Source organism: Gasterosteus aculeatus, chromosome 6 (assembly GCF_964276395.1).
Source record: "Gasterosteus aculeatus chromosome 6, fGasAcu3.hap1.1, whole genome shotgun sequence".
In the NCBI taxonomy this organism is placed as follows: domain Eukaryota; kingdom Metazoa; phylum Chordata; class Actinopteri; order Perciformes; family Gasterosteidae; genus Gasterosteus; species Gasterosteus aculeatus.
The window spans coordinates 11,961,689-11,984,787 of NC_135693.1; the positions used below are offsets into that span (position 1 = coordinate 11,961,689).

A 23,099-nucleotide genomic window follows, 5' to 3' on the forward strand; every position below is an offset into this window, starting at 1 on the left:
AAATGCGTCATTTAATAATTGATATATTATCCGACCATGTAGTGAAATATATTGTTTTCCTCCTCAACATAAAAATATTATTTAGAATGAAACCAGGCACCACGTTGACAATAAAGCATCAATAAACTACTCGTTATCGGAGGTGAACCCGTTGCCGTCAGCGCGCCGCTGCGTCCATTTTGCGGACACGCAGCGCGCTCGCGGGGCGCGAAAAGAAGGAAAAAAAACAGCGCGAGCGACGCGACGGTTCGTCACGTTAAACTCCGCTCCAGGTTTTCTCCTCCGCTGCCGACGACGCGTCTCTCGGGGCCAGAGAGGAGACCGTGGGTTACGTCTGCGTGGAGGAGGGGGGGGGGGGGGGGGTCTGCGAGGGGAGAGGGTGGGGGGAAGTGCACGCGAGCGCTGCCCTGGATGGATCCACCGCGGTGGAGGGATTCACGGTTCCGCGGGTGTCGTGCTCCGCCGAAGGCGACGCGTTGGGAAAACGGCCGCCCCGCTCGGCGCACGTTCACGTCGGCGCTCGTGTCGTGTCCGCGTGTCGGCGTCGAGAGAGAGAGAGAGGAAGGACTGAACTTGCCCGCAGTCTGCGTTCGCCGAGGAAGGAGACCGATTCGAGGGCTCGCCGCGTCGCCGGAGCGGAGTGTTATTAGCGGTTCAGGCGGTGCAACTGTCGCTTTCTGGTATGTGAAGCATTTCGGCCTTTTAACACGAGTTATATAAATACAAATTTAAAAAAAACAAAAACCCTCGCGGGCAACTAAACAAGCCGCGTCCACGCGGCGGGTTAAGTGACAGCGGTCAAGTGCGAAATAATAATAGCAAACAGCGCCGCTGAAGGCGTTTTTACACGGTAATAAACGCGTTCTTCCGCCAGTCAGGAAGCCGAAAACAGGATCCGACCTCCAGCTCGAGCCGCTCCGCAGCGTGCTGCCCTTTAACTGCTACCGACGCGGTAGTCATTCCGGCACCTACTGCAGGCTTTTGTATATTTCTTTTGATTTTGTATCTTTATTCAAAATATGGTATTGGTTAGAGGAGCGTTGGGTTTTTTGTTTTTTGACGTCAGTTTCACAGCACGTTCAAGTAGGAATTTCAGGCGGGGCAAAAGTGTCATTTCCAGCACACAAGTAAAGAATCATTTGATAGATTTAGCTTTGTATACTGTAGTATTATGATATTTCATCTGATATCTTACAGTTTCTTTTGTGCTAAACAGTCCATATTTACAACTCTAACAAGGCATTTAACGGTGCTAAGGCTTTTCATTTCCCTTCTCTTTACTCTGTCTTTATAGATCATGGACTGCAAATACAATATAGTGATGGCATCCTAATTTCTAGTGCAAGAGAGAAAAGGAATTTTTTTTAACACAAAATTGTGCGGCGCAAAAGATAAACACCCGGCTCCCATGCTGGCTGCAAGAGATCCTCCCCTCCACACCTGCTACTACCATGCCTGCTACTACCAAGCGCACCAGGAGACAGACACCTGCTCAGAGAAAAAATGGCCAGAAGGGAATCACCACCAAGAGGCAAACCTGTAACTCCAACAAACCCAGGGGAAGAGCCACTGAGAGGCCCCAGAAAGCACCCGCAGAACCCAAAAGGTCAACATCCAGGGCCCCCGCTCAGTCGGGTCAAAGCCCTCGTGGAAGACGGGCTAGTGGGCCCGCTAGTAAAGGCCCCGGGAGGGCCGCTGGCAGGGTCGACCGTACTGTAAGTGTAACAGGATCTGCGAGGCTTAGGCGGCCGGGCAATCTGCCTGACCCCTTTGGCGAGGTACAGGACCCCCCGGGGCGAAGGAAGTCCCTGCGTGGCACTCAGGTATCCGTTACTCCCTGCCAGCCCCTTAAACCTCGCCGAGGGAGGAGAAACAACAGGAGGGTCGCGGGTAGACGAGCGCCGTCACAGCAAGGCAGAACAAGAAACAAGCCCTCGAGCACCAGCGACTCGACTCCTGAGGAGGAAAGTGTGAATCCCGACACCTGTGATGCAAAAGAAAGAGTCTCTCCAGTCTCTCTAAAAAAGGATTTTGAAGTTCCTTCGAGAATCAAAGACCGGGGTTTAGGACTCGACGCCAGAGAGGGAAGCCCTCTCGAAGCAGATTCGCCGCCGTGTAAAGACAATCCGGAGGACTGTGTGAAGTTCAGCTGTGACGGCACCGAAACCCCGGAAGACAAAAACACCCTCAGTCCTGGGAGCAAAGGTGACCTGAGGCGTGTGATCGGTGTGCGTGATGATGTTGATGGACAGCAAAACCTCTGCAGTGACATAAGTAAAGATTGTCCCTCTGTGCTAACGAGTGTCGGTTCACCAGAGGCGCAGGGCGGCTGTGAGGGCGAAGACGCTTCATCTGTCCTTGGAAATAAGCCTGATTGCCCCTCCGGTGACGGTAAGAAAGATGATGCGTGTTCTGTCCATCAAGGGGAAGATAACAGAGTGGATCTGAAAGAAAATAGGACTGATAATAGAGCGATAGTCCTCGCTGACAGAAAAGAAAAGGAAAATCTTGAGAGAGCAGAGAGTTATGAGGATGAGAAACCAGGTGAGGGACAAAAGGAGACTCTGGATGAGATGCAGGAGCGCACGGAAAGTCTGTGTCAATTGAAGACAGGAAAAAACAAAAAGGAGTCTGATGTTTACAGCAATACTGCTGACTCCCAACCCAGCGCTCCAGCTTCCGAACCTCCAGATCCTCCTCACTCTAACAAGGGACTGGCAGCACAGTCAGAATCACCTCAGCGTGGGACGTCTGTCTCCAACACAGCTACCTCAAATCCCACCAAAGCGACCTCCACCTCAGAGGCACTTGAGCCAGAGTTTCTGAGTCGGGGTAAGACAGACGCGCAACCGACCCTTCATGGTGCTAAATCTCAATTACCTGGGTCCCCGGTTGTCGACGAACCCGCCCTGGTGGTCCAGACTGTGCTGGTAAAAAGAAATACGCCGGTTATTTTCCGTAGCAACTCCCTCAAACCCGGGTGCTTGAGGCATTCGAGCCACGGGGAACCACGCCGCCCGCAAAGCACCACGATCCAGACCAAAGACGGCGAATCTAATCCAGAGCCTTTGGGTCGCCACGGCGAGAAGGAAACGCCTTTGCCGTCCCCGCCACTCGTCCCTCACACGAGCGTGGATGCCCCCGCGGCTGACACTAAACCAAACCTCGGCGAGGACGGCGTTGCGGCGGCCGAGGCGGAATTGCTGACAAAGATGTCGACTCCCTCCCTGGACAGCAGCTTCACCTTCTCCTGCAGCTCAGAAAGCACTCGATCCTCTCTTTCCTTCGACACGGAGTCGGAGGCCGGGTACGGAGAGTCCGGCCCCAGCGTTCCACCTGGAGCCTTTGGGCCAGAAGGGGCGTTCCCGCCCTCCTGGACCGGTCCGAGGCCCCATAGGAAGGAGAAGAAGAAGCGGAGCCGGTGTGGGACGTGTGAGCCGTGCCAGAGGAAGGGCAGCTGTGGTCAGTGCAGTTGCTGCCTCAACCGCAGTACCGGCCACCAGATCTGTAAGCTGAGGAAGTGCGTGGAGCTGAGGAGGAGGAGAACGTCGCCTCTGCTCGCGCTCTCTGCAGCGCAGGTGAGTTCACATTCAAAAGCAACACATTTCAGTGGGTTTCATTGCAGTCAGGGAGGCAGATTCAGTGAATGATTTTAGTGGCCACCAACAACAAAGCGGTCGTTACTGTCTGACAGCGTTGCTTTTGATCTCCGAGGTTTACCAGAAGTCCACCGGAAGCAGCAACGATATCACGAGTTGAATAAACAGTTGATGCACGAGGCTTCCCTTTCACGTTGTGTTCCACATTTTTTCGGTTCCAACCGATGCTGCACACTTAAATTTACAGTGTCTTCCTGTTTGGACGTTGAGGAACGTGTTGAGTGCTAAAAAGGGGAACTGCTTGCGGGTGGACCCGTGTATGTGATTAGAGATGCTACGAATGCTCGCAACTTCAGGGTTGAGGACGCCTCATGTGAAGAGGGAAAGGAGTTATCACATGACAGGCGGCCGAACACGTGCATGAGTATGTGTCTGTTTTTGTTCGTCTGCGTGCGCGTGTGTGTGTGTCAGCGCCATGGTGCGACTAGGAGAATGAGTTATTTTATGTGCTGTGTAGGTGCATTTATGTGTGTGTGCATGTGGGTATTAACACAATTTGAGTCGGATGTTTTTGCACAGGGGCACTGAATGGCATTGTAACGGCACATTTTAGAACCATTAAGACGATGAATAAACACCCAGGATGTTTGTTGAGAGAGGAATTCGTCCCGGTTGATTTGAAAACAGTTATATTCTTCATTTTGATATCTATATATGATTTCTGCACATATTTTTCCACATAGAAGGGAATGTTGGTGAATGAGTAAAATACACATTTACGGTGGTGTTTATTTTTTACATTACATATCACACAGGTCTGCGTAGTGCGCGCGTGCTGTTGAAAAGCAGACAAAGATGGAAACTGAGTGGTTCTCTTAGCGGTCATCACATTGACATTCATGCAATGGCTGTATTTGTGGATTTGGAACGTGTATTTGTTTGATTCTATACAGGAGCCCGCACCAGGTGCTGATCACAATGACAATACCCCCCCTCCGCCCCACCGTGACTTTATTCTAGATGCAACAAAGGGGAACCAATGTTGCCTCTTTGTTTTTATTCAAATATATAATTTAATGAACCACGCTAAATGGCTATAAAGGGTTTACTTCATGTGTACGTAAAAAGGGTTAAAAACACTTGCTGGCCAGTCCTGTTGATCAAGATCACACACCCTTTTATGTTTCCATCTCAAAGAGGAGATCATGTAGTGGCATGTGGATTCGGTTTCTGGTCTTACTGTGTTGAGCTGCTGTGGTTTGATTGTATTGTTATTAAATATTATATACTTAACACACCTTAAAAAAACACCACAGATTGATAAATGTAAGGCTTATGAACACGAATACAAACAAAAACACCAAAAAAGGAAAGTCCGTGGTTTGTTTGTTAATAGCAAATAAAGTGAGCCTTTTTAAAAGCTCGGGGCTTGAAGGCCCCCTCGTGGCCTCGCTTTGTATTATGTAGTGAGGACAGGTCTCACTCCGACCTGGCCCTGAATGCACCGCCACACACGCTAACACGTCCTCATCAGAAACACCGTACTACAGTTCATTGAGTGCGAATGCTCCAGTATTTACAGAGTGAGTTTAACAGAAATGGTCCTGACATGTTTGGAGCTGTAGGCTGCACAACTGACTCTTTGTTGTATGGACTCACGAGGCAGATGTCAGCACTCACATAATGGTTTAAACATTTTACAGAATGTAAAAAGATGAGAATCAAATCACACATCTCTTATTGTGTAAACAGTTACCTCAATATGAGTCAGTGCTTGCATCTCATTTGAAGTAACCATGCACAAGCTCTTAGATGCATAATACAATTTATTTTCTACGCAGACAATATGGAGGCCGGACTTCAGATAAATATATTTTTGCTGGTCAGAGGCTGCAGTGGGAAGTTGCCTGAGCGTCGTTTTTCTTTTGTTTCCAGTATATGGTATTGCTAGTGCTTAGTGAAAGAGCCAAAATCTACTGTCCGGTAATCCAATAAAGTCCTGTGTTAATTAACTACGTGACAAATATAAAGCATGTAGGGCTTTCTTGTTAATTGATAACTTTAGAATATAATTCCATCAAAAACCATGGATAAACATATTGAATTATTGCCATGCCCTAGTTATACAACATCTACATCTGTAAGTGACTTCCCTTTTGACAAAAAGCAGCACTCACAGATTGTAACCATTGTGTAAGTAGTGTAACTATTATCTTTGCTGTTGTGTCCTTCTGTCACTGTATTTATCAAGACCATGCACCTGGTGAGGTAGACTTTGCTTAAGTTTGAGGTGCACCATAATTACATAGTACAGCAGAGATCAGCACAATGCAGCTGGCACACTATACTTTCTACAAATAGTAGTCTGCATGCTTCCAGTCAGCCAGCCAGCTCAGCCACATCTCCTCCTGCAAACTAATTAATTTCCGTCACTCCTTTTTTTTCCGCTGCAATGCATTTGCCAGAGGAGTAGCCCAGCTGAGATAACACGTGGATTAAGAAAACACTTGCCGATCCCTCAGTCAGGACTCTGGTCGGGAGGGAAGGCAGCCTGCAGCCCCCAGCCGTGACTGTTGGCCTTGCAACTGATATTCAAAGATGTGTGTGTGTGTGTGTGTGTGTGCATGTTAATGATTGTTACCTTGATTTTTGTGTCAAAGGGGGACATTCATGCACATATCCGTATGCATGTATCTGAGTGTGTGTGTGTGTGTGTGTGTGTGTGTGTGTGTGTGTGTGTGTGTGTGTGTGTGCATGTAAGGTTTTTAGAGCCTGAGTCTTTTATGCATTGAATCCCCCCACAACATTCTCTAATGGAACCAACCTAATGTAAAGTGAGAGTGATTTGTCCCAGCAGACGCTTCTGTCAGGTCACCTCTTCCCCCTCTCTCTCACACACGTACACACCCACAGTCTTCGACAGTTGCCATGGCGACCTCATTGTCTGGTGCTCACCTTTGACCTGCCACGGTTGTCTGATGGAGCATTCTCAGGGTCGTAAGTAGGATAAGTGGAGATAACCAGCAAACGTGCACTCCGGTTTTCAAAATTGAACTCTGTAACCTGTATACAGGTAATTAGGTTAAACTGCTCAGAATGCCCTGCTCATAGTGGGTCAGCCTGCGAAGCCTTAAACATGACAAAATTGCCTTCATTATCTAATCAGTAAACTGGGATTTGGGTTATTTAGCCAATAAAGTCATAATATTATCCATATTTTCTTATAGATGCTCTTTATGCACCATTTATGTATTTGTAACACAGATGCATTCTAAATATATAGTAGTCTGTGGAACTGGGTTATACTATTAACTATGTTGTCAATATTCTATATTGGGAGCAAGCATTTAACATTCCGTTTTATTGACCTCTGTAAAACAAAACAAAAATACAGGAAATAATACACCTGTATCATCATCAACAATGATAAGATTTCATGATTTTTACTATCTATAACCTTTATTATTCTGCAAGATATTTGATCTATAATGCACATTCCGGAGCCCTTGTTGCATCGGTGCGTTTGTACCGTGTCCTGATTGTTGTAAGGCTAAAAGTCCCTGGATGAGCTTTGAAGTTGTGCCACTTGGTTTCTCTGGCTAAAAAGAAATTTTCACTTTGCCCCCCCCCCCCCAACAGAAAGGCCACTCAAATCCTAGAAAAGGGGTACACAATGGCCTCCTTCTGTAGGAACCAGAGCTTAGTCATGCATCAACCAGACCTGTCTACCTCAGAATATATCTTACACGCCTGACAGGGACATGAACTCCTCTCGCTGCCTCCTGCCATTATCTCTCTACCTCTGACTGCCATCCACTGAGTTGAAATGATGTTCATCGCTTTTGCCTGGTCCATAATTCCCTTTGTTCATCGTTCATTATCCTCTCAACCCTGTCTGTAAGTGCAGTCGGTCTTGGAGGTCATTTGCATCTGTCTGCACACATATTTGTGTGTGTGTGCGTGAGTGCATGCACACAGGCAGTCATTTGGCCAACATGCCTACTAAGCATGTTGTACTAGCGCAAACTTAAAAAAGCCTTTTCCTGTGTCTGTGAGAGGATCTGGGGCCCCCATGTTGCTCTGCCTGCATGGTGTTTGTGTGTGTGTATTTGGGTCAGTGACAGTGTGTGTGTCAGTGTTTACTAAAACCGATGGACGGGCACACCTTCCACCGTGAATCCTTCTCAAGGTGAAAAATATTTTCTAGCCAAAGCTACTCTACAAAACTCAAACCCACAGTGCTGTGATCGGAGTTAATACTTCATTGTCGGTGTGTACAGATTATCAGCCTATAATGACCAAAATCCACAGGACATGGATGGCACAGGCACAAGATTAAAGAGGACATTTTTCTGATGCATACTGTTTTTAAAATGACTCCCTCCTCTCCTGACCTTGGCCGAGCCTTGAGATTGCCCTTACATTGAGTTTGTGTAGACTTGTTGTTCAAAGTTAGTATCGATGCATCGCTAGTTTGAATCTGCGTGATTGTGTGAGTGATTGTGCATGATTGGACTAGATGAGCAACATGAGGACAAGCGCAGAGATGAGTTTTTCCAGCTGTGTTCACGGTCGTTAAAACTATAACCTCCAGCATCTTTCACTGGAGGCAGAAAGTCAAAAACGTGTAGGAGAAAGAGGAGAAATTCCCCAACTACTACTCAATGCAAATGAGGGACAAGTTTATATTAGCGTCAGCAGTAATGACAATATATTGGCAATAATTGCACTTGGCAGAACTCCATCACCGGGCCGTTCTCCAACGGGTAGAACTCCAGATGTGTCAGAGACAGTTTACGACTGTGGTGTAGAGCAACTTTCTTTAGCTCACTTGCATGTTCATATACTGTAGCTCAGGGTGATTAATGTTCAGAATACTTGGTCCTAACAAGAGCCGGGTAGCTCGTTAAAGAAATATATAACATATGGGATGCTTAAGGACCTGGAAATTAAGGGTGCGGCGTAAGTACCTGTGGATTATTTTTGGCTGCAGGGATGTGGTGGCTGCAGGAGGAGGACCGTTATGGTGACACTATTAGTGCACGCCAATGGTTGGGATGTATCTTATAGAGGATTGTGTTGCTGTTGTGTTGTTTACCTTGGTGTAACCTGTTATAGACTTTGCCAAAACTGTCAAACCTGTCGGACCTCCTGAGACATTCAGAGCTCAGTTATAGTAACGCAGCTATGGCTCTCCCCAATTCAGTAAGCATATCTCATTATTATTGATTTATAGTACTGAATTATGCATATTTTGGCACATGTAAATGTGTACACATTGATTTGGCAAGTGTCCATATAAGTTTAATCTATTCACTAAACTACAGTAAATGTGTCTACCGCACGGGTTGGCCACATAAATACTAAATCTGCGGGCACTGATCCACATTAGGATTAAAAAAAGATGAGAACATGTTTATGTAATGTGGACTGAGTGGGTCTGTTACCGACAGTGCTCGGGAAATATTATTTTGTGGCGATAAGGTTTGCTCGAGCACACCACAAACATGCTTTGTTTATATTCCAAGCGTTGAGTCGGCGTCTGTGTTTGTTCAACATCGTGTCGGGAAAGGTGTGATTATTACTCTTTGGTTACTTCTGCTGAATGTTGCGTGTCTCTGATGCTAACTATGTACTTATGAATGTACACTGAATGCTGAGCTACATGCTAAAATCCATACAATCTGGACACAGCCTTTTTGAAGTTAACTGTTCTATAAATTGGATCACGGTAATGAGGGAGAGAAAAACTGATGCGCTGCGCTCAGCAGCAACCACAATAAATTTTATTAATAAAAATTAATTCACGGTCTGATTGTTCCCCGGTTCTGGTTTTGATCATGTTGTGAAATACATATACATGAAGCCACAGCGTGCAGAAGTGTGCGCGCAGCATCTCACTGACTGACTGTTGAACTATGCAGTTGGATAGTGACAGATACAAAAATATTAATCTTGATTTTCAATAGTGTTCAAATATTTGTAATTAAATGTTAATTTGGTGTAAAACTATATGTTTCTAGATGAACTGTGACATGGGTTAATATTGTCGCAGAGGACTTTTAAAGGGGAACCCATTCTCCTTCGAAAGCACATGAGATCATGTGCTATATTCGCCACGGTACGGCACATTGGGTGTAACTGATGAATATCTTTTGAGGTTTTATCACGGCTTATTGCTAAATCCCTTGATAATGACTTCCTCCCCCACCACGACATGATTCTCTATTTATTCATCATGATATTTCTATGCTTATTGCGTGAACCCCACATTAATGTGGCTCTCATTGTTGTGTATGGATTAGGCTGCACGCTCTCTGCTTCCATTATCAAACACTTGGCCGAGGTGGGTTACTCGAGCGTTACCGACAGGCACCGGCTCGAGCTGCCTTCATGTTTCCTTGTCCCGGTGTGACCTCGGCAACTTGGCCACATGGTTCCCTTTAAAGGGGGGGGGGGGGGTTCTTTACTGTGTCATAGCGTTTTTCCCTCTTTGCCTTTCGCCCCCTGTCGCCTTGTTTTTGCTTGTGACTTCTTTCCAGGGAGTTGTTTAGGGAAACGCTCTCCTCGGAGAGTCGGAGGAGCGAGAATGAGGGGAAAGGGTTGTTGAGACAGTGTGGATATTGTGAACATCCTCTTTCCTGCCACAGTTTCCACCTCTAGATCGTGTGGAAATTAGAACGCCTCACCCAACACGCACGCAATTTACGCTTATGCTATTCAGTGATTGATAATCACATGACTTAAACATGACGGCGAGTTTATGACGGAGGGAAAAAAATAAAGTTTTTTTTAAATACCCAAGAGCATTACAGCCAGTGCGGTGAGCTGCATCAGGGATTAACATCTCAGCGGGGATGGAATTGTTTTCCTGTGATCCAGATCCAGCGTGTGTGCGCTATCCGTTCCACAGCTTGCCACCAGTCCATGTGTGCAGGGCTGGAGTAAAAAGCCCTCATAGGGGATCCTTTGTTTAGGAGAGTCTAGGCATGAAAGATAATTTACAAGCCACAAAGGTCCTCACGCCATTGGCTGATGAGGCTCTGTCTGCGTCTGCGAAAGGCATCCCACACGCGTGTGTGTCTATATGTCCGTGTGTGTGTGTGCGCGCGGTAAGTGTGTGCATGTCTGCTGAAGCAGCACTTTGCCTCAGCGGCTCACAGTCGCACTGGTCATGACACTCAGGAGCTTGCCCTGCACACCGCTACAGTAGCGAGGGTTTTTCTATTGAGGCTGAAGAAAGGCAAAGCAAGATGGCCACCAATACCTTTTAGGGGTATGCTCCCTAAACCGGAGGGGCTTCCTCCGAGGACCGACAAGGTAAAGGCAGCCCCGGCGTCTATTGTCTCGCTGCAGATGGCTAAACTGCAGTGGAGCTCATCTAGAGGTTATCCTCCGTTGTCTCTCTCTCTCTCTCTCTCTCTCTCTCTCAGCCGCCCTGGATTTAGCTGATTGGAGTGGCTCGTTTGGAAGCCGGTGTTGTTATTGTTCCTACTCAATCGCTGAGGACAAGGAGTTTGTGCAGTGTGTGAGTGATCAGCCTGTCTTTTCCAGGTGGCTTTAAAAGACGTGACAACAAAGTCAGCAATAAAGAGGTCAGTTTCCACGGTAACAGTCATCGCTCTTCCCTTTCCCTGTTGCATGTCTTTTTTAGCTGGTATACTGTATGAAGAGTCCCCTCTTTCCTTTCTTGCAAGGAGTTGTTACAGCGATATTTTTGCACCTGCTGTTTTCTGAGTTTAGCAGGCTTTACTAGTTTGACTGCAGTAGTTATTGTGCGGTTTGTAGGACAGGTTCTCTATCATTGTTTATGTTTTACTCTTAATTAAGCTCACGCTGGTGTATTGAGGGACAGTTCTCTCAAGTTGATACGTTATATTTCCACCTTTTTTTTGAAGCGGTTGTCTTTTTTAAAGTAGCGTGCTTTCAGTTTTTCACTACGTGACAAACAGGAAACGCTCACTCAATGAATGAAGGAAATTCTCACATGTGAGAAACATACACTAACCACTACCTACATCCTCAGCTAGAAAGGAAGCATGTTCTTCTCTGTGTACCGTTTCTAAGAGCGTTGCGAGGTGAGGATCCTAGCGGTGTAATATTTCTGCACAGCCACGAAGTGAACCACAGCTGAAAGTTACTCTAAAGATTTACTTTTCATTTCTTTAGTGGACTATGCATGTATAGGTTAGTGTGTTTACACGTTTCTGTTGTTGGGAAAGAAAGGATACACACTCCTTTGAACTTCCTTGGAGATCCACAGAAAGAGCTGTTAGGATTCAAGCCACGGTTACGCGTCTGTTGCTAGGGTAGGTCTCTGAACGCCTGTTTGTGTTTAAAGCACTTGCCCTTGGCCTCTCTTATGTCTTTTTTGTTGATATGCAGAGCTTCGACACAGGCACGGCCGTTGGTCTTAAAAGAAAAAGTGTGTGTGTGTGTGTGTGTGTGTGTATTTAAAACAATAAATACAGTGCTGTGTGCGTAATTTTGAGGAAGACACAACAAACTCTCGGACGCAAAGAAACACCGACCTAAACACAGGCTGAATGAGAGCACATGACTCTGCATTTAGACTTAAGGCTCAATAGTGTAATTAAAAACAGCGGATGTTCGGTGATCTCAGCTTGTGCAGATTTGCACACATGCAAACACATGGAGAGAGACACGAGTGTGTCTAGTGCAGTGCTGGAAGCTGTCCAGAGCTGCTTTGTCATTGAAAGCAGCAGTTGACGGACCCCCCCCCCCCCCCCCGCCCCCCCGTTCCCCTCACGGGTACATTTGAACGTCGCGGTGGCCCATTTGCAGTGGCCGTGTGGAGCGACTATCTGACCCCGTTGCCTCAGCGTCTCCAGTCCCGCCTCAGCCTGGGCTCTGGCTATCTGTTGCATCAGCAGCGTGTTTCTAGTAATACGCCACATTCCTGACGGACACTTTCCTGCGATTTTCCTTTGCATTATCCAACACCAGTTCAACATCTGATGTTAAATCCTCCACACACCTCTGACACTGTTTTAAGGAGCAGCCTTTGGCTACGAGCCTCTGCATTCCTGCGGACACAAGTAGATCATAAAAAGTGGTTCCATGTTGAAATATTTCCGACAACACTGGAGTTAAATATGAAAAAGATTTTCATCTGGCCATAAAGGGGTAAACACCAGGTGGACCTGTGCAAATCCCACGTTCCCAAAGAACAAGGACCATTTTGTTACATATTATATAGATTATCATGAATAAGAATGGAAATCATTGTACATAAGAACACTTTACCAATAGCTTCGGCTTCAGTTGTCTTCACAGCTTGAAATCTTAATACCCTTTGCTCTCTTTACTCTCTTTCGATCACAACAAATACTTTTAACCTCCTTAGTTTTAGCCTCCAATCCAATAACAGAATTCACACAGCAGCTTCTTTGGTGTCAAACATAAAAGACCTCTTCTTCAGGCAGCTAACAACCGTCTTTAAAATTCCATTTCAGGAGATTTTCCAGTATTAATCCTCTTACACCCCAGAGCTGACACCTTTTAATTTAATACTTAGCTCTGAAAGACTGCTTCATCTCCGATTTATCTTGGAGACGCCGATATCTGGCAGATCATGCTCTTTCTCAGCAGCCATCACATGTGGAATGTTTTCACTGTGCAAGCGTGAATGCACTGTTACGATGGAAATCAACAGAGAACAGTTGAATGGAGCACATAAAGATCATACAATTATAAACAATAAACATTATGTGCACACCTCCTGCTGTAAAATGCATTAAAATAGAGAGATAGAATAGAGTTTAATGTGCTAGTTCATTAGATGGAAAGTATCTCACACACACACACACACACACACACACACATTAACATCACCAGTACACATCGCTCACAGTAATGCACATGGATTCTCCAGCTCCTGCAAAGAAGTTTAAGATATTTTTGTCAGCTGAGTCTGAGGCTTCCCATGCTGAAGGCTTCAATTCTTAATGTGATTTTGACTGCTAGATATTTATCAGTATGGGTTTTCCTTCTTGCCCTTTTACTTTCTAAAAAGGCTTAAATTGCAATATTCTGAAAGAAAAAAAAACTTGTTTTTCTTCCCATATTACTGTATTGTATTCCTCTTCATGTAGTTATTGCTAACCATCTACACTTACAACTATCTGTGGTTGTCTCTTCAAACTTGGCCTTTTGAGGCAATCAATATGTCGATATTTTGGATGGTCGTAGCTCTGCTAGAAGTCGGAATCCTTATTAACAAAAGCTGCACTGCGTCTGCATGAGACCATGTGTTGGTTAATCCCTCACTCAACAAATATATATGGGTTAACATGGCAGGGCTGCCTTGTTATAATCTCATGTGCTTGCACACACATGCTTGCACCCGTGCATGTTCAGAAACACGCCTACAAACCCAACACAAACGTGACATGTGCATGCACGCTGAACGCATGCCCTCAGTGACCCACTGGCAGTGGCGTAATCAACAACAGTCCGTGAGTGCAAATGCTCACTCGTTGGTTCTCGGCTACCTGTGGGCTGTCAACACATGCAGGAATGCAGCCCTGATCGAAGCCGCAACTACGAACTAACACAACTTTACTTTTCATTTGCCCGTTTTCAAGTTTGGTTTCCGGCAAGATTTATAGAAAGCATAATCTTTACAGTGGCTGCAGCAGAGGCTCATGCCATGCTGGGAGGCAATCTGTCGTGCTGTTTGCCGTGACCGTTTGGAACAAGCCGAATCCCTCTTATACTGCCAGAGCGTGTTGAGTCACTCCGCTCCTCTTGTTTCTCTCTTTCTCTCTGCGTCTCAGGTGGTTCCAGAAAGTGGATCGGTAAATGGCAAAGTTAAAGCGCAGATGGATGATACCCACACGGCAGTGGAGGAAGATGACGGGGAGGAAGGCCACATACCTCGTACCCAAGCGCCCACCATTACGCACTCGCTCCCCCACGACCCGGCCAAGGACCAAGGGGGGCGGCTGGCAATTGTAAAAAGAGAACTCGGACTGGACTTTACCAGCGGTGCACTTCACCAACACGTGTGCTCTTCTGTCACTTTTCACAACGGTTCTGCTGAGAATCTGACAAAACCTAACGGTGCTAATTTGACCACCGGGTCACATTCCGACCTGAAGTCTGCATATAAAAGACCGATTGCATCAGAGCCTCAAAGGAGTATAATAGCTGCAATCCCCAAAGACTGCCCAGAGAATGGACCCAAGACTCCTCCAGACAGGTCATCGGTTCCACTGAAGAAGATCAAGCTGGAGGAGCCGTGGATGTGGATCACTGAACAGGCCACTGCACAGCTGAGTGATGAAGACGAGGTCTGCGAAGACCCGTTGTCCACATTGGCGGCCGTGGTGTGTCTCTCTGTCACAGAGAGGAAGGGACTGGAGGAGAAACTTTTCAGCTCGCGTTCTTCCATTCTGTGCTCCATCAAAACAGAACCACCAGATTTGTACTTTATTAAGAAAGAGCCTGAGGACTTAAACAATGACTTGTGTAACAAAAGCCCCCCTGCTGGCCTTCAAAGGACTCCCCTGCTTTTAAAAAATGACCCTCCTCCACGTGCTTTGCCACAAAGCGTGCAGTCCTTGGCGGAGAGAAGAAATCTTAGTTTTGATCAGGCTATTGCTATTGAAGCCTTGACTCAACTGGCCGTACCTCAGAGCACCCCAGGGTGCATTAAAGTTGAAAGTAAGTGTGAACATCCCATTTCCACTTCAGCCCCATTTTCAACTTACATTACAAATACAAGCCTGCAAGAAGCCAAACCCACAGCGGCCGTCCTCTACAACAAAGTCTCGGTCATCAGCTCACCACATCACCAGACGTCAGTCATACGCCCCCCTGTGGCCAGACAAGGGAACGTCATCCAGCGCATGCAGGGGTCAAGCTCTAACACAAAGCTGTCTCTGCAGGACCTCTTAGAAGCCAGCTCAAACAGTGATTCTAGCAGGAGGACAGAGACGGGCTTATGTTCTAACGCTATCAAGTCTGAATGCAGCTATAAATACCCCAGTGAGATGAAGCTCAGTAGAGATCATGAGCGCTTGTTTGGGGAGGACAGAGACAGGGTTGTTAAGGCGAGGAGAAACAGAGAGGAAGAGGAGGTGGCCGCTCAGCTGGCCGACCTGGCCTTTATCATCCAGTCTCGACACAGCCAGCAGTCAGAGAACAACCCTCCAAAAGGAACCCCTGTGTCGGCCATCAAGTACAACTACAACTCCCAGCTGCCCCCCAGTCAGAAAAAGACCTCCGTGAAAAAACCAAGGGCAACGCCCGCCAAGCCCAGGAAGAAGAAAAGTGATGGACCTAATGAGGGCGTCAGGACCCCCCTCTCTAAACGCACACCCAATGGAGAGGCGGCCCAGAGGAGCAGAGGCCAGAAGGTTCAACCGCTGGGGAAGTCAGGCCTGCAGCCCAAGAGGAGCCTGTTTCTGCCACAAGCTCAAATTGACCTGAAGAGATACTTGGCTGAGGCTCAGGAGGAAAGGAGACAGCTCGTCCATCCCAGTAACGCACACAGCGCTCTCACGAGGACCGACCACCCTCACGAGCACCATCCCTGGTCCCTTTCAAACGGTCCAGTCCACCCACACAATCCATGCAACGGTCATGCTGCCGGACAGGGGCAGGAATACGCAAGGCATTTGTTAACTCAGGTAGCGCATCCCTTCGGCGCCGACCCCAACACCGGCCCAGCTGATGCCGCTCTCCTCGGCCACACCACTGGTCTGCACAGCCGGGCTAACGGCTTCTCGAGGGCTCAGCAGTCCCCTCCTCCGAGCCAGCAGGGCTACTACAAGCTGGAGAGGACAGGACCGGTCACCGTGCTGTCCACTGCTACGGATGGGGATCTGGGCCACTCTGCAGAATCCACTCCAATCAAGAACGGCGTCAACGGCTTTCTGGAGTCTCCTATGAGTTTTATGGATACCCCGACCAAGAATTTGCTCAACACGCCTTCCAAAAAACTGGCTGATCTTCCATCCTGTCAGTGTGTGGGTGAGTTGGCTCTACCTCACTGTGTTTTAGTGACTGCACTGGTCTTACATATATCTGCTATATTGCACGGATTGACTGAATCCAGTGTGGAACTTTGTTTTGGAGTGACACTGCCGTCCTCAAACCGATATTTTCTCTCGAGTTTCTCTCGTGAAATCATCCCGCACACACACACACACACACACACACAGTGTCCTAATTCAAGCAGAAGAGGCCGCATTTCTCTGCTATATTTGGAGGAGGCTTCACGGTACTTTGCTGAGCCTTGTTGACCAGTTCTGATGTATTTGGTCTTGATTTGTGGAAATCCAACGGAGCGGCCCCTGAGCTGTAATCCAGCTATGATCATTCAACATTTAATCAGTTTTTTTAACAAAAAATACACCAGCATCACATCAGTATTTGAAGGACAGTCCTGCACTCTGTGAAGTTTCGAGAATATCTAATACATTTTAATTTTCTGCCCCACAGAGCAGATCATTGAAAAGGAGGAAGGCCCTTACTACACCCATCTTGGAGCGGGACCCAATGTTCCTGCAGTGAGGGAAATGATGGAGAACAGGTATAGTGACTACTTCCACTCTGTTTACACGGTGTATATGTGGGTGTGTTTTCTACCAAATATGCTGAGGGAGTACTAGTCAACCTCAGGCTTGGTTGAGTGGGGTGGGGTCAATAACACTGCTCTGCAAGTTCTACAAGTTGTGCACCCCTTTCTCTCAGATACACACTCAGATACAACGTGTTGAAACAGGAAACCCTTAGAGCAAAGACACGATGCCAGCGTGTTTAAAACATTGTGAGGTCCATCTCAGTCGGTCCGCAACTACACGCAACTTTAGAAGTGTCGTTGCACAGTCATTTAGCTGTTCAATGACAAATGCATCTCAGTTGGTAATGTGATCGAATGGGTGTATGCATTGTAATTTGCCCTGAGGGATCGTAACCGTGTAATAAAAAAATATGTTTTTTCACTGGGATGTGCTCTGGGATCAATGAAACATTGATACTTATACTTGACTCATACTCATGCTTCACCTTGTTTTTGTTACAGATATGGTGCCAAAGGAAATGCAGTGAGGGTGGAAGTTGTTGTTTACACTGGGAAAGAAGGAAGGAGTTCCCAGGGGTGTCCGATAGCTAAATGGGTAGGTTGCTGCTGTTCATGGTAGTTTCCTAAAGGTCCTGAATATGTCTTCTGTATATTGAAGTGTTCTTGGGGATCCCACCATGGTACATTTAGGGGCAGAGACGGAAGTCACTTCCAGATTCTTACCCTTCCCAAACCCATGAAAACCTAAACATATTTTCCAACTACATCCCTTAAATGTTTAAACTATTCTCTTAAAACACAATCGTATGGTCTGGCAGCTCAATCACAGTGCTTTGAACTCATAACCCCGTAAGCATCCATCATTTTGTCTGCCAATAACCTGACAGGTGATCCGGCGTGGCAGTGAGCAGGAGAAGCTGCTGTGTTTGGTCCGCCGCAGGCCTGGGCACCACTGTGACACGGCCGTGTTGGTGATCCTCATCCTGGCGTGGGAGGGAATCCCTCGACCGGTGGCGGACAATCTCTACCAGGAACTCACGCAGACCCTCTTCAAACGCGGCTCGCCCACCAGCCGTCGCTGCGCCCTCAATGAAGAGTGAGTACTTGCCACTTTGTCCTGCGATGATGCTTTTTCCCTCCCGGCTTCGTTTGTTTCCTTCATCCTCCTCCCGCCACTCCATCTCCGCAGTCGAACCTGTGCATGCCAGGGTTTGGACCAAGACACCTGCGGAGCTTCATTTTCCTTTGGGTGCTCCTGGAGTATGTACTTCAATGGCTGTAAGTTTGCCCGCAGCAAAGTGCCCCGCAAGTTCCGCCTTCATGGAGACTACCGTGAGGAGGTGAGGGCTTGGTCATCTTCCAGAAAACCTACTGGAAATCATCTTTTATAATCTCTTGTTGCTATAGTGATGGGAGAGGAAAGTCAGGTCCTGTTCCTGTATGTTATTGGCCTGGTGGCTCGTGTCGGCATCCCACCTGTGTATTATTTTAATCAGAAAACTCTTAAATCTGTCCATCACGCTTAGGAGGAGAAGATAGAGGGCAACCTTCAGAGTCTTGCCACTGACCTCGCACCTCTTTACAAAAGACTGGCCCCCGAGGCCTTCCAAAACCAGGTATGGAACATTAAATAACCGCTGCACTTAACTGATGACCCTTAGCTGTCTTGGGCTACTATTAATGTCCTTCCAGTGTAATTCATTTTGAATTGTCCTCTCTTTGTTGTTAAATAACACAAACGGAGTTCATGTCTCTCATAGGTGGAGAACGAGGCAGCGGGGGGCGACTGCCGGCTGGGTGTGAGGGAGGGACGTCCTTTTTCGGGTGTTACGGCCTGTGTGGATTTCTGTGCCCATGCTCACAAGGACACGCACAACATGAATAATGGCAGCACCGTGGTAAGCGAGCTCCGAGTATGGCGCCATGCTTTATACCTTCTCGTAAGGTACCGATCGGACTTAACGTTCCTTTTTCAGGTTTGCACTCTAACCAAGGAAGATAACCGCGCAGTGCGCAACATACCGGAAGATGAGCAGCTCCATGTTCTGCCGCTTTACAAGATCTCGGACAGGGATGAGTTCGGTCACGTTGAGGGCCAGTGGGACAAAATTCGAAGTGGTGCTCTTCAAGTTCTGTCGGCTTTTCCCCGAGAGGTGAGTGTGTGTGTGTGTGTTTTCTTTCTAACTGCACCATCTGTGATTGTGTTGATACATTCAAGTATCAATCATGTACTAATACGGTGTTTTGTTTGTTTGTACCTGCCAGGTGCGTCTACAGGCTGAGCCAGTGAAATCTGCCCGCAAGATAAGGCAAGAAGCTCGTCTGAAGGCTCAAGCAGATAAACTGGAGAAGAAGCTTGGGCTCACTCCTCTCACTCCGGGGAAAGTGAAAAACGAAACCCCTAAAAAAGGTAGTAAATCCAGCTGTCTTGCCATGTGGTCAATCTTTTATAATCAGTAATACGTGGAGGCCAGAAAGTACAAATGTGTTTTATAATGCATAATATATGTATATTCAATGTCATATCAGAACCACAGGGCCTCTACGCCTCGTACAGACTACCACCCAGACCTGCCAGCACTGGACGGTACCCAGCGGAGGGGAATCCAACCAGCACTTACAACCAGAGCACCAGCAGCTACCCCACTCTGGGTGCAGAGGTCACCCCGCAGAAGAAGCTCACTACCCCAAATCACCACGGCCTGCCTGGCCTCCAGTCGGGACAGAATGGCTCCGCTCTTAATTATAAGACAGTGAGTGACGGCATGGATGGTTATTCTCCAGCATCTGGTGACCAGAGGGTTCGCATACCTCCACACGATGCCCTCAGTGACTACCCCCACACTTTTAAAACTGAGCCCCACGAGGTGCACTGCTCTCCTCTTCTCAGACCCTCCCCCAGCGGGAGCGCTCCTCCCCACTCCTCCTTCTCCCCCCGACCGACCTCTGAGGGCCTCTTCAGTAGGCTTAACGGAATGCACAGGCCTGCAGAAGAGGCCACGCCAGAGGTCGGGGGTCACGGCTTTCCTCCACTCTCGTCCCTACACCTTCCCCCACACTCTCCCTCGCTGGAAGCAGAGGAAGTCAAGCAAGAAGAGGTTTGGTCGGACAGCGAGCACAACTTCCTTGACCGCAATATAGGCGGAGTCGCCGTGGCCCCATCACACGGTTCCATCCTGATAGAGTGTGCACGCAGGGAGCTCCACGCCACCACCCCTATCCTCAGGCCGAACCGCAGCCACCCCACGCGCATCTCCCTGGTCTTCTACCAGCACAAGTCTCTAAATGAACCAGGCCACGGGATGGCCATGTGGGATGCCAAGATGGCCAAGCGGGAGCGGGAACGGGAGGAGGAGGCCGAGAGATTGAGGATGGAGGAGTGCATCGGCAAATGTGTGGGGAACACAGGAGCTGGAGGTGGGGGGCTACAGAGTGAAGCAGGGGAGGAGGCCGAGGGGACGAGGAGGATCATGAACGTCCCCACGCGTCAAGCGCGGACTCTCCAGAGGGACGGTGTCGTCACCGCGTCCCCTTATGCTCTCACCCAGGTGACGGGCCCCTACAATCGCTGGGCTTAGTTAATGTGTTTTACACACAGACACAGAAAACTCCTACATTCTTTGCTTCTGCCTTACCTCAATCAACTTTGAACTGCTACTCTCATTTTTACGTCGTTTTCATTGTGCTTTTTAGCATCTGTTTGTTGACTTTGCCCTTCTTCATCTCTGCTTTCAAAGTGGTGAGGAAGACCAAAGTATGTTGGCTTTTTTACTGTGAGTCTCTGTGATATTATTGTAAAGAGATGGTGCTTTAAAGCATTTTTTAAAATGTTTTTAATCTGGTTTTATATACATGATTAAGAACAGAAAAAGGTGATTATTTATTCTGATCATAATAATTTCTATTTAATTCCTGGTGTAAGCCTGTTTACTGCAAATGTTATGATAACATGCATCATCTGTTGATGTTTTCTGTTGTACAGTAGGAATATGCTCTTTATTTCAGCCAATAATTTGCTGTTAACTATGAGATATGAATCTCGTTGGCTTTTATGTTGGTGCCATTCTCTCTGTTCATCATTACATCGCATAATGTAGAAAGCAGGACTAATATTGTGCATATATTTACTACAGATTTTCAGATGTAGCATTTCTTCTTTATCTTCTCCCTCCAGAAGCAGCCCTTCTGGCAGCCCATGAAAGAACCACACTTCCTTGTTTTGTTTTAATTTCTCTATGTCCTGATGGTTTGTCTTTTATTTACAGATAGGAATGGCATGTTACACCAAGAAGCACTTTTTTATTTTCTTAAACTTAACTTGAAAAGGGTCTCAATCCATAGGCCTGATTATGTATATACAGATAGAGATATACAGTATATGACAATTTAGCATGCACCCTTCTTTATTTTTACAGTATTTCCGTGTTTATTTTCATCCATTTGATTGGAAATGGCATTGGAAATACAGATCTCATGAAATTTCAAAATGTAATGTAATGAGGAATCATGAAATGCTTCAATAATGAAATCTGAAGTCTTCTGGAAACATCATTTTTAAATTCTTGCATAGGGCACAAGTGTGATTACAGGCTTTCAAAAAACGTCATGGTGCTAATAAAACCTCTGTATTTTACATACATAACAAAGAGTCTGACATGTCAACAGAATATTTACAGTCGTCCTGTCCACACGCTGGATTTTAATATTAGCCGACACAAAACTGTGTCGGCTAATATTGGATGATCAAACTATTTCTTCTTTGTACTCTGCACTGCTTTTGTTGGAAAACCATTCCAACATCAAATTCCTCTCAAACAATTGCCTAAGACGATTTCTGGGTGCTCGACAGTTGTGGGGACTTTGTTTACAGATAATAGATTTGTATTCACAAGGCCTAAAGAATGAGGTTTGTCTCAACTCCTGGTTGACCAGGATCTGTATTTGTTACTACCCATCAAAGAGAGGCTCTGTATTTTAAGACAACATCAAATGAATTCATCCCCACCGACACCACTGATATCCACACTAACACTGGTGGAATAATGTATCCGTTATGTACTTGATGTACGTCAGAAACATTCTGTTCTTTCAGACACTTCAACTTTTTCTTGGTGCTAATAGAACAAGAAGTCAAGGTACACGCGTTGACTTGACCGGGTTATTTACTGTAGAGTGATGGCATGGTGCTTTAATAAAACTCACACTGCTCTGTATATGTTTCAACAGTAGGTTTACCATTTACGTGGATGATTACTGGCTGAGGTGCTTTGGAATCTCCCACCATTGATCATGAGGTTTTGGTACCAGTACCAGTAAAAAGTGAATTATTGTGCAGATGTCCGTCTAGAGTTCAAATAAATGTCTTCCACGGATAACCAAACTGTAACATGTATCAAAACACACATCATGCTCTCAAAATGAAATGAATGTAAACTGTTTGTAAATCATTTGATTTATAAAGAACATTTTTGAACACGAGACATGACACAATTACAGTTTTAAACATGTCCTTTGATTTACTGTGGTGGACGTTCTCAGTCCACACTAAAAGTCTTTGTATTGATGAGTATCTAAGAACTAGCACCAGCATTAAAAAAAATAAAATAAAAAAAAACTTTTATTACTAGAAAATGTGTAAATATGAATGTGAACCATATTGTTTTTACTGTAATGTTAATGGTGTTTAGACTATGGATGATCTTGCTTATTTTGAAACTGAATTACTGTATGCTTAAAGTATATCCAGTTTAGACTTTAGAAGAGACTCAATTTAGCATTACTTGTGTGGTTGGCTAATCTCTTTTTTGGGATTGTGAAATAAAGTCATATTTATATTTTGGACCTGAACATGATTTTCTCTTTCCTGTGGAACATGATTTTGTTTTACAATAGTTCATATTCTAAAAAATGTTTCTAAATTCCACACATTTGGATGAATCACCACTTTG

General features: G+C 46.3%; 1 protein-coding gene across 2 annotated transcripts; it reads left to right on the forward strand.

Moving 5' to 3' along the window:
* Positions 1 to 183: 183 nt before the first annotated feature.
* On the forward strand, positions 184 to 22,998 carry tet1 (tet methylcytosine dioxygenase 1). 2 transcript variants are annotated; one of them, XM_040179152.2, is made up of 12 exons: positions 184 to 680; positions 1,295 to 3,578; positions 14,399 to 16,598; positions 17,070 to 17,160; positions 17,653 to 17,746; positions 18,039 to 18,247; positions 18,341 to 18,491; positions 18,678 to 18,767; positions 18,912 to 19,049; positions 19,128 to 19,304; positions 19,417 to 19,561; positions 19,681 to 22,998. In XM_040179152.2, the coding sequence occupies exons 2-12, from the start codon at positions 1,452 to 1,454 to the stop codon at positions 20,727 to 20,729; spliced, it is 6,471 nt and encodes a 2,156-aa protein (XP_040035086.2). In that variant the 5' UTR covers positions 184 to 680; positions 1,295 to 1,451; the 3' UTR covers positions 20,730 to 22,998. The 2 variants fall into 2 exon arrangements, with proteins under 2 accessions (XP_040035086.2, XP_077960543.1); XM_078104417.1 differs by lacking the exons at positions 184 to 680; positions 1,295 to 3,578 and adding an exon at positions 10,522 to 10,919.
* The last annotated feature ends 101 nt before the right edge of the window (positions 22,999 to 23,099 follow it).